This window comes from Ictalurus punctatus, chromosome 21 (genome assembly GCF_001660625.3).
Source record: "Ictalurus punctatus breed USDA103 chromosome 21, Coco_2.0, whole genome shotgun sequence".
Lineage (NCBI taxonomy): Eukaryota > Metazoa > Chordata > Actinopteri > Siluriformes > Ictaluridae > Ictalurus > Ictalurus punctatus.
The window spans coordinates 17,793,565-17,812,055 of NC_030436.2; the positions used below are offsets into that span (position 1 = coordinate 17,793,565).

General features: G+C 43.4%; 1 protein-coding gene across 8 annotated transcripts in view; it reads right to left on the reverse strand.

The window, feature by feature from the left end:
• magi1b (membrane associated guanylate kinase, WW and PDZ domain containing 1b) overlaps positions 1-18,491 on the reverse strand; it is a 149,216-nt gene that overhangs the window by 38,864 nt on the left and 91,861 nt on the right. For 6 of the 8 annotated variants that reach the window (XM_053673894.1, XM_053673899.1, XM_053673893.1 and 3 more), the window contains 8 exons: positions 16,063-16,254; positions 15,256-15,460; positions 12,861-12,943; positions 9,062-9,097; positions 4,869-4,926; positions 3,546-3,631; positions 2,056-2,163; positions 356-541 (listed from right to left, as the gene is read on the reverse strand). In XM_053673894.1, coding sequence (XP_053529869.1) covers positions 356-541; positions 2,056-2,163; positions 3,546-3,631; positions 4,869-4,926; positions 9,062-9,097; positions 12,861-12,943; positions 15,256-15,460; positions 16,063-16,254 — 954 coding nt within the window. The remainder of the gene's footprint in view (positions 1-355; positions 542-2,055; positions 2,164-3,545; positions 3,632-4,868; positions 4,927-9,061; positions 9,098-12,860; positions 12,944-15,255; positions 15,461-16,062; positions 16,255-18,491) is intronic. The other 2 variants (XM_053673898.1, XM_017450268.3) reach the window with 2 other exon arrangements.

Below are 18,491 nucleotides of genomic sequence, written 5' to 3' on the forward strand. Positions count from 1 at the left end.
AATAATACATGCGAAGAAACTGCCAGAATTTGTTTGTCGAAACGGCCGTCACCACTGAACAGGCGAGGAAAGAAAACTTCGGGGGTTGGCTCATTTCGCATCATTACCTCGTGTTTAATTTGACGTCACGAGTTCACAAATCATGGGGGTGGGAAACGAGAGAGGATTGTAGACTCTTCTTACAAAGCAAGCGGCTTTTTCTATCCAATCAGCTGCTTAGTCCATAAAATCACCGTCACGATTAAGCACTAGATCCCTTCAAAATCGCACCAATCAAATAAGGAGATGAAAGTCAGGCGCGATTGGCATTCTTACCCCATGCTCTGAAACCGTCAAACCGGGAGAAACGGCTCACCTGTCTCCATCTTGCCGTCCAGGGCGGCCGGGCCGTCCAACACCAGACTCTTAATCTGGAGGAACTCGTCCGGCTCGTCTCCCCCGACCACCGTGAAACCAAAACCGCGGCGGCTCTTCTTCAGCTTAGTGTTAATGAAGGTTCCCTTCAGCTCGGCCGGGTTCCGTGTGAAGAAAGGCTTCACTCCTGCCAAAAAGTAAACGATAAGCATGAATAACTGAGGACGGTTGGCTAAATGAAGCACCTGTATATTAAATTTTTTTTTTTAAAAAACAAAAAAACTACTGTATAAACACTACAGACCTTGTTTATACATTCTGTACAACCTACAAATATTTGATGCATTATAAAGCTGTATCTTAATTCTAGATACAGGATCTAGTTGACAGAAAGTGACCCTGGTACAGCAAGAAATTGGCATCTCAGCTAAGCAGAACCCAAGAAGAGTGCACAAGGAAGCAGGAGGCAGCGAGCGCAGGCTGATGGAGATGTGTGATTGGCTTATCCACACCTGCCGTGAGCGACATCACACAGGGAACGAGAGAGAGAAAGAGAGAGATCCACAGATCGACATGTTCCAATGACCATCTCTGCACTGACTCGTGTGGAATAATTACATCTCGAACTATTTAATGCGAGCGAGACGAGTGAAGATTCTCTGCACACCGGCTACGCAATTCATCTAAAATTTTAGCATAATGCTAAAATCGCTAACGGCTAGAATGTGCTGCTTTAAATAAATAAATAAATAAATAAATGAATAAATACATACATACATACATACATACATAAATATATCTGCTTAGCTTCTATCAGACTAATGTTTGCCAAAACAAAGAAATCGAACTAAAAAGAGAATTGCTAATCCAAATGGTGGATTTATTTATTTATTTATTTCCTTTCAGATTTTGCTAAATAGGCGTGTCGTTTGTGGAGCTGGCATACGAGCATATTTATTACGTCATGCGCACTTTTATACAAATTTATTAAGCTAACAGCTTCAGTTTTGATCCATCAGCCTCGACACTGTATTAGCCCATGACATGCTAGCAAGGTGCAGTTTCAATACTTCTGATAGAAGTCTGAGAGAAATGAGAGTAACACCTCCTTGCTATCCAAAATCGGATGGGGTCGAATAACAATTTCCACGTTTGAAAAATCTGTGCGTGTGTGTGTGTGTGTGTGTGTGTACGTTCCCTAAAAATAACTTAAAAATAGACCCAAATGTCATCTGTTAAACGGAAAAATGAAGCTAGGACACTTTTACAGGCTCCGTGTCGGTCTATCAGTCATGACCAATGACCACGTTACACCTACGCCGAAGCCATTGGATGCCGTGAAAGAGCCGAAAGACCCCGTCAGAAGCGCTGGGCGAGAGAGCCATTATCCTATTATCTTAGCCTGAATGTGTTAACTGTGTGTCATTTACAAAGCCTAATAATTGATATAAATTGGAGGGTTTTCAAAGCACACAAGGGAGAACAAGAACAAGAGAAAGAGAGCTGAGAAGAGGGAGAGAAAAAGAGAGCGAGACACAATGATCCGTACGTGGCGTACTGAAACGGTTTCTCGCTCGGATACCGGCTCAGGGGAAGGGGGGAAAGAAAAAAAGGTGAGGGGGGGGGAAGACGAGTAAAAGTGAGCTGAGATTGATATTGAGAGTTATGGTGCAGCCTTATTGGCGAAGACAAATCACATACGTTTGGCCTCTACTTGGGGAAAAGGAGGGTCTGGGCTTCTGGGCATCTCCTGGTGAATGGAGGCGTAGCTGGCTAGCGGTGCTCTTGAAGCGTTCTCTTCTATCCACTCTGAAAGATTAAGATCCGTCTGTCTTACCACAGTCGTACTCATCGTCTTATGCTAATCACTGCAAGTGGATGACTTAGAGCCAAGATGGCCGTCAGTGACTATGCAACACCCCCGCTGATTTCTGGTGCAATCTCAGCACTACAGCAATCGATAGCAGAATGAAATTTCCAAAAATATGTGCCAAAGAAAGAAAGAGAGAGGAGGAGGAGGGGGAGGGGGTGTGTGTGAGAGGAAAGGTGGTGTGATAATGAAGGTGCTGTTTGGAAGGCTGGAAACGGGGCCTGAGCCAAATCCCATGAGGACAAGCCTGCATTTAAAGTGGGGCCTTTCACAGGGTATGTTAAATGCAAAATAGGGCAGGGACAACTCGCATGATACGCTCTTGATGCGAAAGAACAGGAGGGCGCTTTCATAGCGTCACGTCCGTCCTGCACGATAAGCTTGCACGTAGTATACGGACCGATCTAGTGGCCATAATGGTCACATTGTACGCTGTGTAATTACTGACTGTAGCCAGTCTTTTCAAGTTGTCCCTTAGTACCCCATCCACCAACAGACGGGAACCTCACTCGGACCAGATATATTCCGAGTCGGCAATGTTAGCATTTACACAGGAAAAGTTACTCGTATTCAGAGTCGGGTTACGCGGCTGCTTAAATTGATTTTCCGTTTCCTATAGACTACCACATTTAAACACAAGCGCTTGCCTTTACATGAAAAAAAATATACACACACACACACACACACACATCAGGGATAGAAAATATGGACTGAACAAGGAAAGAGCTGTCAAATGTAACACGATGGAACATCCATATGATGTTGTATATGAAGGAGAAGAGGGCAAGCACTGAAATCAGCATTTAACAGGAGTCTAGAATGTAGGCATGCTACGCGGTGCAGTGAACACACAGCGCACACTGATCGAGTGAGGATTACGAAGCAGAGAAATATAAAAGTTTTTAGTCCACTCCGAGACTAAATATCTTCTCGGGGCACAAACAACTGGTCTTTTATTCCTAGGAAGAGGTAAAATGATCCGTCAGTAGAACAATAAAAGCTTGAAATGTGTATAAAAAAAAAATAATAATAATTAAAAAAAAAAAAATACATATATACATATACACACACACACGTGTATATATATATATATATATATATATATATATATATATATATATATATATATATATATATATATATATATATATATATATATTTTTTTTTTTTTTTTCTAAAGGGAGGCTAAATATCATTAGATTTGAAATTATATTCAAGATATTTTCACACACCAGCGTGACGGCCTACCGTTCGGGGTGATGGACATGGAGGATTCTAGAAAATCAGAAAAGAAAGAATGAATTTTGGACACAATGCTCACCTTCTGCAGGCTGCGACTGCTCCAACTGCTTCTTCCTCTTCGCTTCCAGTATGGGATTCTCATACTGCGTCTTTCTGTTGATGTGACTGACAGAGAGAGAGTGATGGGGGGAGAGAGAGAGAGAGAGAGAGAGAGACAGAGAGAGAGAGAGAAACATGAGATCGAACATTAGAGAGGAGTAATTTATGCAAACTTGGGGTGTAAACATTCACCAATTCAAATATTGTGTAGATTATTTATGATACAACAGCAACAATGTAACTGAATAAAATAGGATCATGCTGGTCAGTCTCAGTGAAGGAGGCGTGGCCTCTGTGCTGGTCAGTCTCAGTGAAGGAGGCGTGGCCTCTGTGCTGGGCAGTCTCAGTGAAGGAGGCGTGGCCTCTGTGCTGGTCAGTCTCAGTGAAGGAGGCGTGGTCTGTGCTGGTCAGTCTCAGTGAAGGAGGTGTGGCCTCTGTACTGGTCAGTCTCAGTGAAGGAGGCGTGGTCTGTGCTGGTCAGTCTCAGTGAAGGAGGTGTGGCCTCTGTGCTGGTCAGTTCCAGTGAAGGAGGCGTGGTCTGTGCTGGTCAGTCTCAGTGAAGGAGGCGTGGTCTGTGCTGGTCAGTCTCAGTGAAGGAGGCGTGGTCTGTGCTGGTCAGTCTCAGTGAAGGAGGCGTGGCCTCTGTGCTGGTCAGTCTCAGTGAAGGAGGCGTGGCCTCTGTACTGGTCCGTCTCAGTGAAGGAGGCGTGGCCTCTACTGGTCAGTCTCAGTTAAGGAGGCGTGGTCTGTGCTGGTCAGGCTGAGTGAAGGAGGTGTGGCCTCTGTGCTTGTCAGTTTTGGTGAAGGTGTGTGAGATTTAGTCATATCATCTTGTAAGGACACACACACACACACACCCCTAATTAAGTTGTAAAGCATCTCCATTTTCTCTGTGATCAGTTTTCCCACCATTCACACTGGACATGATATACCCAAGAGCTCTGTTTATCCATATACAGCACTGCACGTCTGTGTGATTTACTAAATTAGGCCTTGGATTGCAGAAAACAGCATCATATCACAGCAAAGTGGCATCATGGGGTGAAAAAATGCGCACCAGAACCGAGATTCCCAGCTTACTTTCCAGAATTACCAGTCAGAAAAGCCACAGGAAGCTCTGCTCCTCTGAGACACTGAACCACGGTGAAAAATACCTACCGTGTACTCATGTTTACGCATAACGTATTCAGACAAACACACAGGTCTGGGTTTCTGTGTGAGGTTTTATACCACAATTAAAGCAAAGGAATAAACCCCGAGGGAACCAGACGTGTACTGTGAGTGGACTTATTTCATTACTTACTCTACGTAATAAACCCCGTACACTGGATCGTCGATCCTTTCCCAGCCGGTGGGCAACTCTGCAGAGAAGAAGAAGGGGGGAAAAAAGAGGTAATGAGCTCCACTGCTGCTACTAATGAATGAACATTATTCCTCCTTCCCTCAACTAGTGTTAAAAAAATAATAACTTTTTCATGCCAGGATGAGGAAAGAAACACAAGCTATCACACAGAACCACACAACAATCCTGAGTCCACTACGACTGAGTTCCTGTTTTATTTAAAGATTAAACTTCGCCATATCTCCCTGTAGCTCTCACTTGGTTTCCCACTGAAGCTAAGCAGGGTTGAACCTGGCCAGTACCTGGATGGGAGACCTCCTGGGAGGAAAACTAAGGTTGCTGCTGGAAGTGGTATTAGTGCGGCCAGCAGGGGGCGCTCAACCTGTGGTCTCGTGGGGCCCAATGCCCCGGTATAGTGACGGGGACTCTATACTGTAAAACGTCTTTCGGAGGAGACGTTAAACCGAGGTCCTGGAGGTCCCCAGGACACCTCTCGTAGAAGAGTAGTCCTGGTGAAATTCCATCACGGCCCCCAAATAATCCCCATCTCTCAACTCTCCTCTCCACTAACAGCTGGTGTGTGGTGGGTGTCCTGGCGCACTATGGCTGCTGTCGCATCATCATCCAGGTGGATGCTACACAATGGTGGTGGTTGAGGATACCTACCCCCCCACCAATGTAAAGCACTTTGAGTGCCTAGAAAAGCACGATATAAATCTAAGGAATTCTTCTTATTATTCATCTGATAAAATCTCAGCTTGTTTTAATGAATAAAAACAGTGGGTTTCTAGCCCCTCCCCCGCCGCCTAAGCGGTACTTATTTGGTAGTCTTGCCTGTCAGTGTGTGTTTTGCTGTAAATCTCTCTAACGCTGACTCACTATAGCGCACCTGATTGAAAGCACAAACTGAACTGTGCTTTAATATTCACTGCTACAAAGCGCAATAACACCACTCCTGTGAGTGATGAATACTAAAACCACCGGTATTGAATTATACATAAGGCTCGCGTGCTGTTACGCCTCTGTGCGTAGCTTCCCTTTCGCTGTTGCGGCGGAATTCGCAAGCACTTAATTAGCATAACCTCCAGGTCCCGTGGAACGTCGCGGGTCCTGCTCTGGGGAACCGGCGTCTTAATTCCGTCGCCTCTTAATTGGCCGGTGGACGTATCAATTTTCTTTTGCGGCCAAACCAAAGTCGTTACCTCTCGCTGGCAGCGTGATAACAAATTAGCCTGACTGCTGCTCTGGTCTAATGAATCCATAAATGTCAGTCGACACTAATTGCGAACAATTAACAGTCTTCAGGAGATTTAGTTCCTCGGAGGGTGTCTGCTTGCGTTTTTCCCGCCCTTCACCTGCCCCGGCGTTTACGCTCTCGTATCTTGGGCTTGTTTGTTTATTCGTTTACTGAAAAGTTGAGGAGAACTGAAGCACTGTGCAGTTCACGCAGTGTATTAAATCTGCTCCAGCTGCAGCACAATCACGAGCGACATCACTGCATCACTGTGTCCAATTCCTTCATGCATTGTTTAACAATTTACTCTGCTGAAATGACTCGGACACCGAGCTCTTAATGGCACACCCCCCCCCCTCACACACACACACACACTTGTATACATGGTACAGAGTAACAATGCATGTATTTATAATACAGATTTCATTTAAATGCAAATTCTCGACACGCTGCAAAGAAACACACGCTCGAAAGATCATATTTTTCTTAAACACGAAAAACACGTTCGATAGAGCTTTAAAAAGAACTTCGGGGAGAAAATCTTTAAAATCATCGTTTTTAAAGAGCTTTTAAAAGAACCCTTTTACGGCCGCGGCTTTACCGACCTGACTGCGTGTGTATTATTTATATTAAAAAAAAAAAAAAGAAAGAAAGAAAAGAAAAAAGATTTAAGGAATAATTTGAGTTTTATGAAAATATATGAAAATGTCAATACCATAAAAATAACTACACAGGATTGTAAAATCTCGGCATTTCACTCTGGAAGAACGCTTAATGGTTCTAATGTAATACCTGACGGTGTTTAAAGTAGAACACATTTAGGAAGATAAGAACCATTAATCATTTAAAGAACTCTACAGGGTGTCCCAAACATCTGCATACACAGGGGAAATAACCACTTTTTATCATCATTCTTCATACTTAATTTATATATATATATATATATATATATATATATATATATATATATATATATATATATATATATATATATAAATATAAATAAAATACACACACACAAACACTATATATAAATATATACATATACACACAATATATATAATACACACACAAACACTATATATAAATGTATATACACACACATACACACTAATCATAATTATATATACACACATTTTAGATAGCCTTTCAGAATTGCGATGGATTTGAACAGAAAACAAGGCAAGCACATCTCACACGACACTGTCGCCAAACATATTAACGAACAGAAGTGCACATCCGTGAAACATCCACCGACGAAGGCACAACCGGCGTGGTGCTGGCAGACACAGTCCCCTAATGGCGGAATTTTACATTTACCGAATGAATGACGTCATTTTTCATGAAATATTCATCTTAAAGCCGTGTGTGTGTATTTGGGGGGGGGGGGGGGGGGGGGGGGGTCTGGGTTCTAAACGGTGCTCTTTTTCCCCCTGTTTGGCTTCTAGAAATGGACATGGAGGCTTTGTAATGACTCACTCATGGCGTCTCTTACACACCTGAGTCGAGAATAAAGGTCGCTGGGCAGAAATAGTACAGAGCGTGTAAATGTCATCATTTTTATCTGTGTGAATTATTTACTGATTAGTTTGTGATCCATAATAGCTCTATTAAAAAAAAAAAAAAAAAAAAAAAAAAAAAAAGGATTGTGTCACACTTTGGACTTCACGCTGGTCTTTATTTATAACTGACTACTATTTATGGTGTTTATTATAGTGAATCGTGCCGTTATGGCATGTGAGAGGAACACAGCCTGCTGTATTAGTAACTCTTTTATTATTATTATTATTATTATTATTATTATTATTATTATTATTGCTCTTGCTGCTTTGTCAAAACAAGTTGTTACATTGCACATAATGACCCGATTCGCATTTATTTATCCGACTGAATTTAGTTCAGTTGATTGCGATTACTGGGCAGATCGATCGTGAATCTCGGAATCGTTCGATTCGTTAAGCTTAAGCGAATATTTTATGGCTTTATCACGAATGCAACATGTGATCAAGACATTCCGTTCGGATGAAGAAGTAACAATTACTTGGAGGCCCGTAGTAATAAACTGAGCTCTGAACCAGAAGATCATGACTTCAATTTGCAGAGCGCCGCGGGTTGGATCGGATGAAGAACTAATTACGTAGGGACTAGTGTTTGGATTCGACTGTAGCGTCTCGTTCTAGGGAGAGAGAAAAAAGCGCAGCACTTTAAAATGATGTGCAGGTCTCCACCCCCCACACCTCACATTTCTGTCGCACAGAGACCCAAGCGACAAGCTTTTGCTTTTATTAAACCGTTCACGTTCTGCTCTGATCCAGTTTGTGCCTCTAAAGGCCTGTCACATCGTGTCCTGGTGCTGTCTGGCTAATGTTTCCAATTTTGCAGATCAATATCTATTGGCCTCAGCCTTCCGCCTCAGCATCGGACGCAGCGGAGGCGCCGGGGCCGATGCTAACTACGTGGAAAGCCATTTCCAGCGCTGCCCGAGATGTTTCACTGCTGAGCTGCGGGGGTTTTGTGTTTCAGACAGGGGCCGGCGCATGCCGTTAAGACTTCCTGATATGAGGAACGCGCCTCGGCATGAACGATTGCATCGTTCCGGAGCGTGCCGATCGTACGCGTGCGCACGGAAACGCTCCGACTCCGAGAGGCTGATTATGAACTCCGCTTTGGGTGCGAGAACGCTGATGAATAATGTATGTTATTTGGCTTGAACGTGAAAAGCAAATAAAGAGAAGCAGAAACGCGGTGGATGTTAATACAGAGTTGCGTCACGCACACGATACACCTGTGCTCGGATACTGATCCGAGATCAGCACTGTGACTCATTTCCTAATGGCTATAAATAGACACAGGAGAGCAAAAAAAAAAAAAAAAAAAAAAAAAAAACAGTTGAATGTTTCCCCAAAGACCCGTGGCCTACCTAGATCATTGTCCAGTTCCTCAGTATGAACTCCTTCTTCTCAAGAGCAAGGCAGAAAGGGGAAAAAAGGAGGGAGAGAGAGAGAGAGAGAGAGAGAGAGAGAGAGAGAGAGAGAGAAGCCACAGTGAGAATGTGCGAATCATTAGTCAGCGCAGTGTGAAGTTAAAGATGCCCAACTGTGGATTTGTTCATTAGCATAAAAAAAATAAATAAATAAAAAAAAGGAAGAGTTTCTTCTTAATATAATATAAACTGCTGCAGCTGTTGCAAGAGGCCATTATTTTGGTCCAATAACATTAAAAATAAATAAATAAATAAATAAAAGATTTTCCAGACTATAAGATGTATTTCCCCTCCAGCAGGTGCTGCAAATTATACACCGTTATAAATTCTGCATCAGCGTAATGTCGTCATCTGCTTATTTTTAACCAGGGAAGGAACGAAATCGCGCGCATTAAAGCCAGCCATCTTAAAAGGCCCCGCCCACCCCACAGCTCCACCCCTTACCCCACCCCCCCTTTCTTCTACACCTCAGACTGAAGAAAATAAACAAATAAATAAATAAATAAATAAATAAATAAATCAACCTCTTGAAAATATACTTCAAGATTCTTTTTATTACAACTTTCTCTCTCTTTTTTTTTTTTTTTTAAAAAAAAAACGTCTTACGATATCCAAACGAGGTAACGGGACATTAAATACGGCTTCGTCTGAAATCATAACAGCTTCTCAAAATACCGTTATTTAAAGGGTTAAAAATAATTGAGCATTTAAAAGTCAAGACTACGGCAAGTTAATGGAAGAAAAATAAATAAATAAACGCGTACATAAATAAATAAAAGATGTCCAAGTCTGGAGGAAATTAAGCGGATGAGTCTTCTTAAAAGGCCGATCCTCGGCACGTGAAGAAACGGTTCGTTTTTAAAGTAAGCGGTCGATAAACACGAGCTCGTTAACCGACGGAATTCCAGGAAGCTGTTAATATTACCGGAAATCTTTAAGTCGGCTCGAGAAACATCTGGATGTGGACTACATCAACGTTTTTCAATATGGAGAATTATTATTATTATTATTTTTTAAATCAGCCTTTTAAGTGCAGAAAAATCATTAAAAACAGGGCTTTTAGATCAATGCCCATGTCCACTGAAGGGATGATTACATTTTAACAATCCAGATCGATAATAATGCTACGTTCATGCAATTTATACAACAAATCAACATACAAAAACGTTTGTTTCTCTTCTCCGAGTAGTGAGAATCGAGGCTCTTAAAACGCTGACCTTCTACGATTCCGGAAAATATGCTAAACAATCGTCTTATTCAAACCTTCGGTTGGACATCTTTACACTCGAAGCAAAAAGTCAGAACCTCGCGAGGAAGAACCCCCGGATCGATCCAGAAGATAAATCCTTCCCGAAGCAAATTAAACAAAGTTAGGAATGAAATCTTATAGGAAATGCAATAAGGGCATAATTCCAGCATTATGGCTAGGAAACCGTATCGTCTCTGTAAACAGTCTCAGCGCCACTGAGACATGTCTGGTCACGTGACCTTTCAGGAAACAGCAAAAGACAGACGGCCATTTATATATTGTAGACATACGGCGGTTTATGGAGGTTATAGACGTGACATCACAAGACATACAAGAGTGTTGAAATGTTTATAAAAGAACGCTGTGAATTTTATAGACCAAGAACGGGGGGACAGTATTAAACGTACAGCCGAGTGCAAAAGTTTGCGTCCGACAGTTTCCGGTTGGAGGGATGTACGATAAAATGAAACGCGGTTGAAAGTTAAGAAGGCGAGCGACGTCATCGTGGGGGCGAATATTATTCTCAGAGCTGCTAGGAGGCTGGAGACAGATATCAGATGATACAAGGATGCATTATTATTTACATTACATTCAAAAAGAGAGATTCAGGGGTTGTCGTTTTTTTTTTTCTTTTCCTTCCACCCTTTAGTATGAATATCTTGGGGTGCGCAAACTTTTGCACTCGGTTGCATGTTACAGATCTGCCTGCTGTTGAGATTGCACAGTTACGCATGTCGTAAATCACTGCGTTAAATAACTGAACCAGGAAGTAAGAGCGTGACTAGAGACACGAGTGATTATAACATGTCGTAATGTAGACATTAGCATGGAATCGCCCTTAATATCCTGACGCGCAACCGGTAACACGTACGTCGTATCGGTGTGCAGTCTTCTACACGTGTAAAACAGACAGGAGAGACTTTATGTCAAACAGGAGTCGAGGCATTACCGTTTCCTCCATGTGAATCTGTCAGGAGCGGGAGAGGAACGAGATCGTGACGGACGGCTGGATTAACCGCGCGCCTGAATCGTATAAGCCTCTGCGGTCGCAAGTGTAACGTCAAACACGTGATCGCAGGCGCGAGTATTAGAAAGACGTAATAAGAACGTGTCCGAGGATTACAGTGGTGATCTAGGACACGTTGTTTTTTTTTTTTTGGAGGTTTATGTCCGAACGAGCGTGGTTCGACACGATTCGCTTGTGAACGGTTCTGTGTTTCTGAACGAGTCACCAAGACGAACGAATCAGAATCATGAGTCGATTAATCGAAATCATTTAGCAAGCCAGGAAATTTAAACGTGCAAACCCGAAGCTCATCCATAACTGACTCTATGATCAGAGATTTTGAGTAGGTTTATGTTATTTGGTGCTTTTTAAAAAAAATTTAAATAAAAAAATAAACATCCTTGAGTCAGTGAATCATTTTAGTAACGACCAAGACTCGCTCGTCTGTCACTCGGTAAACCAGCCGAGTCAGTGAGTTCGAGGAGTCCTTTAAAAGGTCCGTTCGTTCGAAATCATTTCGCGGACTCAGAATCATCTCCTCTTAGGACTGAGATTACAGCACAGAGTTGTTGTGACTCGAGCCATCCGAGTCGGTTCAGTTAAACGATTCGTTCGGATCTACTCGCTCACCCATCTCTGCTCTTCCTGCAGAAGCTTTCCTGATTCAGCTGATCAGTGCTAATTATTTTGCGAGGTCTATTTATTCAAGGTCGACGTTGTATTGCTTTTGGATTACTGTCTTCTTCACATTTGCATATCCAATCTGATCCTGTCGATGTCTTAACGAGGAAAAATGGCTCCCTGAGAGCCAGGAAATGTAGATGGTGCTGAAAACACCGGGGCTTCTGTGAATCGTTTTATTCAGTGTGTGCTGAAAAACGAAATCGTCTTCACCAGAAAGCTGCACTTTAAGTATTGCAAGATTGTGTGTGTGTGTGTGTGTGTGTGTGAGTGAGAGAGAGGGAGAGAGATTAAGACAGACAGGCTGAAGAGGAAGAGGGCAGAATTTGTGTTGGGTAACGTGACTAATCCAGTCTGTCCTAAAGGATTTTAAGTGTGTGTGTGTGTGTGTGTGTGTGTGTGTGTGTAACAGGATTACGGCAGTGTGAAAAATGATACTATAGTGCAACAGTGCCACCTACTGCAGCAATGCATGCATGTATGTATGGTATATTCTCTCTCTCTGTCACACACACACACACACACACTGAATGAGATTCCATGCAGGAAATATAATCTAATTCGGTTAATTTGATACACACATCAGCTATAGATTTAGTTTATATGACTTCCAGTATCTGTGTTATTTTTAAACGAAAAGAGAAATCTTCTCGGATGAAAAGTCTCTCACACACAGGACAGCTGTCTCTAATCTAAGTGTGGGTGTGTGACAAACATACGCGTGTATGCAGGATGCAAAACCGACATCAACAAAGCACACACACGACGCCGAGAATGAAAATGAAAGGACGTGCCCGTACCATCATCGTCACACTCCTCCAGGGGTTTCTGGGGCTTGTCCAGGCACCGAGGGTCGATCCATGATGTGGTCTTCGTGTTGTGGCTGAAACGCGAAACATACGAGAAAACACGTGAGTTTTAGACACGTCACACGACGACGTCCTGCCAGCCCGATATCACGTCTATCGACTAAACGAATAATTATCAGAACGTGTAAAGCCGTCCACAGCAGGCAAACTGGCACGGTCACAGATTTGTGGATGTTTTCCAGGGTGAACGGAGGCTTACGGGTTAGCACGTTTACCTCACACCTCCGGGGCTGGGGGATCGAATCCCGCCTCTGCCCTGTGTGTGCGGATATGCACGTTCTCCCCTAGCTTCGGGGGGTTTCACTGGGTACTCCGGTTTCCTTCCTCACTCCTAAGGCATGCGTTGTAAGCTGATTGGCATTTCCAAATTTTCCGTAGTATATGTGTGTGTGTGTGATATTGTGCCGTGCGATGGGTTGGAAAATGGACGGATGAATATTTTCCATCTGTACTACTGTAACACCTAAGACACAATATATAAATAATCTGTTTCGATCGTTTTACCCCGTTTAGTATTAGTATACTAGCGTAAATCTGTTTGTATTTTTAAAGACAGTCAAACAATTGTTTTTAAATCTCAGATAGACTGACAGGCAGACGGAGAGAGATAGACAGACAGGAGATAGACAGACAGACAGACATAAATAAAAGCATGTGCAATCCAGACTATTCTTCGGATGATGTAATAACTCAGAAATACACCCCCCCCCAAGAGATTGTCCTTTAGTACTGCTATAAGGGGACGAAATATAGTTTTTCTAAGCGGGAATGGAAATCTATACCACTTACTCGTGCTGCTTCAAGCCCGACTCTCACACGGGTTTCGTTTTTTTCCCTCAAAATCTTCCATTTTTTATTTTTATTCAAAGTGACATTTTATTCATAAGAGCAGACAGAAGAACAGCATTTTTCTTTATTTGTTTGAAATATTTCCATGAAATCATATTTTGAGAGCCTGACTTGTAAAAGTTTTAATATTTGGCGTACTACCACAATGAAACCGGACAGACAGACGGACAGACTGACTGATTAACTGGAGAAATAAACAAATGGGGTCTTACATAAGAGTTAAATCCTTTAGCGACTGAAGGATTTAACGACTGAGAAGGGTCGGCTGTCATTATACAGTACGAGAGCGGCCTCCAGAGGCCGAATCTTGGTACGAAATTTGATAAGAACTGACCAAATTTTGTTGCGTTATTTGCAGTGTTTTTATTCATTTAGGACATCCCCCCCCCCCTTTTATTTTGTCTTATTTACAGTTAATACATTAATATTTATATACATGTATTGCATTAAAAAAAGTACAGTACATTTTCATGGTGCAGTCAGTAGGGTTTATTTTCCTAATAAAGTTCAGCGTTATTTTACTCGGTGTCAGTTTGAAATCGGTTATCGGCTAGGTAGGTACCGCCCGACTTCGCTATCGGTCTAACCTGTATAATCGGTCGACCTCTAAGAGGTAAGAATTATTATATGTATCGACGTGCATCAATAAAACATTTGGAAACTGTCGAAATATATTACTTTTATAATATATTTGGGTTTAAGAATATTTCAATATGAGGTTTAAGTTGACATTTGAAAAGATAATTAAGTTAACGGCTGCGAGTCGATTTATTTCCGAATCAAAACATTTTCAAATCATCAAACCCTAGCTGTTAGTTCAAGTGGAACTGTTTCCCCCAAACGAGTGGTTTCTGCAGGATAAGCTTCATTCTGTCACGAGTAAATTAGGGGGGGGGGGGGGGGGGACTATTTCCATCTGCTACTTATGCTACAGTTTAATTATTGGTGTAATAGAGTGTCATTAATAAATCATCCTCGTTAAAGAGTTTAATTATCACTCATGGCTGCATTATATGGGCCGAACGTGATGCAGTATATTAAAAACACATTAGTGATTTTCATTACTGCAGAATTTCCACTAGAGCGGCGGAATTAATCATATTTTAATCATTGTTTTTAGATTCTTCAGTTCTGACACGACGTCTCGCTCACACGTCGTAACCGTCTCTCCGGCTGCGCAGAGTGACGCCGTGTTTATTCATCACTAATAAACATTTCCCTCAGCATCATTAGGTTCGTATTTAGCATTTAAGATTAGCTCGAGTCACCCTGAAGCTGATTATTAACTAAAAGAGGATAACGCCGGTCCTCGTAGCAACTGGGTTTAAAAAGCCTTTTCTATTATTAAAGTAAAATAAATAAATAAATCAATAAATAATCTGATTTTTAATAAAACACTGGATAAAAATGTAAACACGGTATGAAAGCTACAGCATCGACGTTAGCATGTTTTCAGATGGGATGATTTCTTCCTTACTCTATGAAGTAGACCTCGCCGTTCTCGGTGTAAGCCATCTCCCAGTTTTCGGGAAGAGGTCCCAGCGGGTCCTCGTCCGTGGGGTGGCTGGGGTGCGTGTGCGTGTTCTGCGTGCTCTCCGTGGTTGCCGTTGGGACGCTGTTGAGCTGGTGAGATGGGGCGAAGGGGTGGACTGAGGGGTGTTCGTCCGGTTCACTCGAGTCTCCTACACACACAGGGGGTGAAGCTCAGACCAAACCAGGTTCGAGTGTAGCCCTCACACACACACACATGTAGAAAGACTCCCTGATTATAGACTCAATTCTGCTCGAGTGTTTTCTCAGTTCAGCTCCATCAGGCCCTGGGGGTGGATCTCGGTTAACAGCTCCACCCCCTCACTTCCTGACCCATCTGGGGTGATCCAAAGCCGTTTACACATACCTAACACCTACGTGTCTGTGTGTAACTGTCAAACACACACACACACGAAATCAACAAGCACGTCTCCAGTGCTGAGGTTAGAGTCAAGAGCCAGAGCAGACACTGATTTCTTTATAGCATGCGCACACACACCATTTCATTAAACCAAATGGACTCAGATTGAACTAAAATGAACTGAATAAACTGCCACGATTTAACCAGTGTTAAAATATTAAGAATTAAAATTAAAAGTATCAAAATAACCAATTTCCAATATCCACATCTGGTTGCTTTCTATTAAAAAGCACCGATACCGGCCACGACAGCCAGATGGCGCTCTTTTGTCTCCCATCCTGCCTGCCAACACTCTCTCGCGCACACACACACACACTCTCACACACGCTTCACCTGTGAAGCTACTGTTCATTTCAGGAAGCTCATCCTCATCCTCTGTGTCGGCGGGGGCTATTCCAGCATTCTGCATCTCATTGTAGGACTTGGAGCGACGGGGTGTGGTCTCCTCGTTGGGCGACGCCTCTCCGCCAATCACTTTAGCAGCGGCGGGCTGGCTCGGCGGTTTGGGTGTACCATAGTAGTTACCTAGGCAACAAGGGCATATCAGGATTGATTCGAGGAGGAGAGAGGAGCGCGCGTGTATGTGTGCGTGTGTGTGCGCGTGTGTGTGTATGAGGACAGCGGAGGTGAGTGTAATCGAGGAAAGGCGTCATGGCAGGGTCTAGAGCCTGAGGAGAGTGCTTCTGGTGATTTGTGGAAGAAGAGGCGGCGACCTGGAGTGACATTAAACTGTGTGCTGAGGAAGAAAGTGATTCAGACTGCAGATGGAGCTTCGGCTGCTTTTAGCTCCGGTGTCCTTTTGTCCATTTTTAAAAAGATGACACACTTATTTCTTTTAAATATATAATAAAAATCAATTCGTAAACAAAGCTTCACTGAATGAAATAATAAATTAAAACAAATCTAAATAAGATAGAGACAACATCACTGTATAATTTTTTTTTTTTTTTTAACGTGGAAATAAAAAGCATGTTATCTTGTTACAGAATCAGACCGGTATCAGATGTCTAATGTAGCATTTAAAGGCCTGATACTGATTCTGGATATCTGATCCTGGATAAAGGAGATTGAGGTGATGCTAGCTTGCACAATGCTAAACTGCTAATGCTAAATTGCCTAGCTTCATAGCCTCACCAGTGGAAACCTTTATCTGGTCATAGACTTGCTTTGAATTCTGCCTCCTCATTAGTAAGCCAAAAAATATAAATCTAAATTATAATCATTATTATTGGTGTTGTTGTTTTTGTTAAAATTGGACAATTATAATTGGGCTGTTCAGTCGGGTCAGGTTTTCTTTGTTGTTGAAAAAACAAAACCGTGACGGGGAGAGATGGAAAGAGAGAGGGAGAGACAGAATGAGAGGGAGAGCGGGAGAGACGGAAAGAGAGAGGGAGAGAGGGAGAGATGGAAAGACAGAGGGAGAGACGGAAAGACAGACGGAGAGAGGGAGAGACGGAAAGACAGAGGGAGAGCGGGAGAGACGGAAAGACAGATGGAAAGACAGAGGGAGAGACGGAAAGACAGATGGAAAGACAGAGGGAGAGACGGAAAGACAGAGGGAGAGCGGGAGAGACGGAAAGACAGATGGAAAGACAGAGGGAGAGACGGAAAGACAGAGGGAGAGCGGGAGAGACGGAAAGACAGAGGGAGAGTGGGAGAGAGACGGAAAGAGAGGGAGAGAGGGAGAGACGGAAAGACAGAGGGAGCGCGGGAGAGACGGAAAGACAGAGGGAGAGACGGAAAGACAGAGGGAGAGCGGGAGAGACGGAAAGACAGAGGGAGAGACGGAAAGACAGAGGGAGAGCGGGAGAGACGGAAAGACAGAGGGAGAGACGGAAAGACAGAGGGAGAGCGGGAGAGACGGAAAGACAGAGGGAGAGACGGAAAGACAGAGGGAGAGCGGGAGAGACGGAAAGACAGAGGGAGAGCGGGAGAGATGGAAAGACAGAGGGAGAGCGGGAGAGATGGAAAGACAGAGGGAGAGACGGAAAGAGAGGGAGAGCGGGAGAGACGGAAAGACAGAGGGAGAGACGGAAAGAGACGGACAGCGGGAGAGACGGAAAGACAGAGGGAGAGACGGAAAGACAGAGGGAGAGACGGAAAGAGAGGGAGAGCGGGAGAGACGGAAAGACAGAGGGAGAGACGGAAAGAGACGGACAGCGGGAGAGACGGAAAGACAGAGGGAGAGACGGAAAGACAGAGGGAGAGCGGGAGAGATGGAAAGACTGAGAAAGAAAGAGAGAGTGGGAGAGATTGAAAGACCGTGAGAAAGAGAGAAAGAGAGAGGGAGTGATGGAAAGACTGTGAGAGAGAGAGAGAGAGAGAGAGAGAGAGAGAGAGAGAGAGAGAGAGAGAAAGAGAGAGGGAGTGATGGAAAGACTGTGAGAGAGAGAGAGAGAGAGAGAGAGAGGGAGAAAGAGAGAGAGAGACTGAGGAACTGTGTGAAATGTCCATGGCTTGTCCAGTAAACCCAGCTCACATGCTCTGGACACTCTGTGTTTAAATAAAGTTCTCAAGCGGATAAACTAATTTAAGATGCGTGTACGAACGGGTTTAAGATCCGCCAGCACGATGTGTGCTTGAATGAAAGCTATCAGATAATTACATCAACAACAACAAGTTCTTGGTAACGAAGCCTCCTAAAGGGGTTCTGTGTGGAACCGCCTCCGCCCGACGGTCCACCCTGCGGGGAACATCCGGGTGCGAGACGGAACGGAAAGGAAACGCTATAAAAAGACAGAAACGCTCGAGTGAGCCGTTTA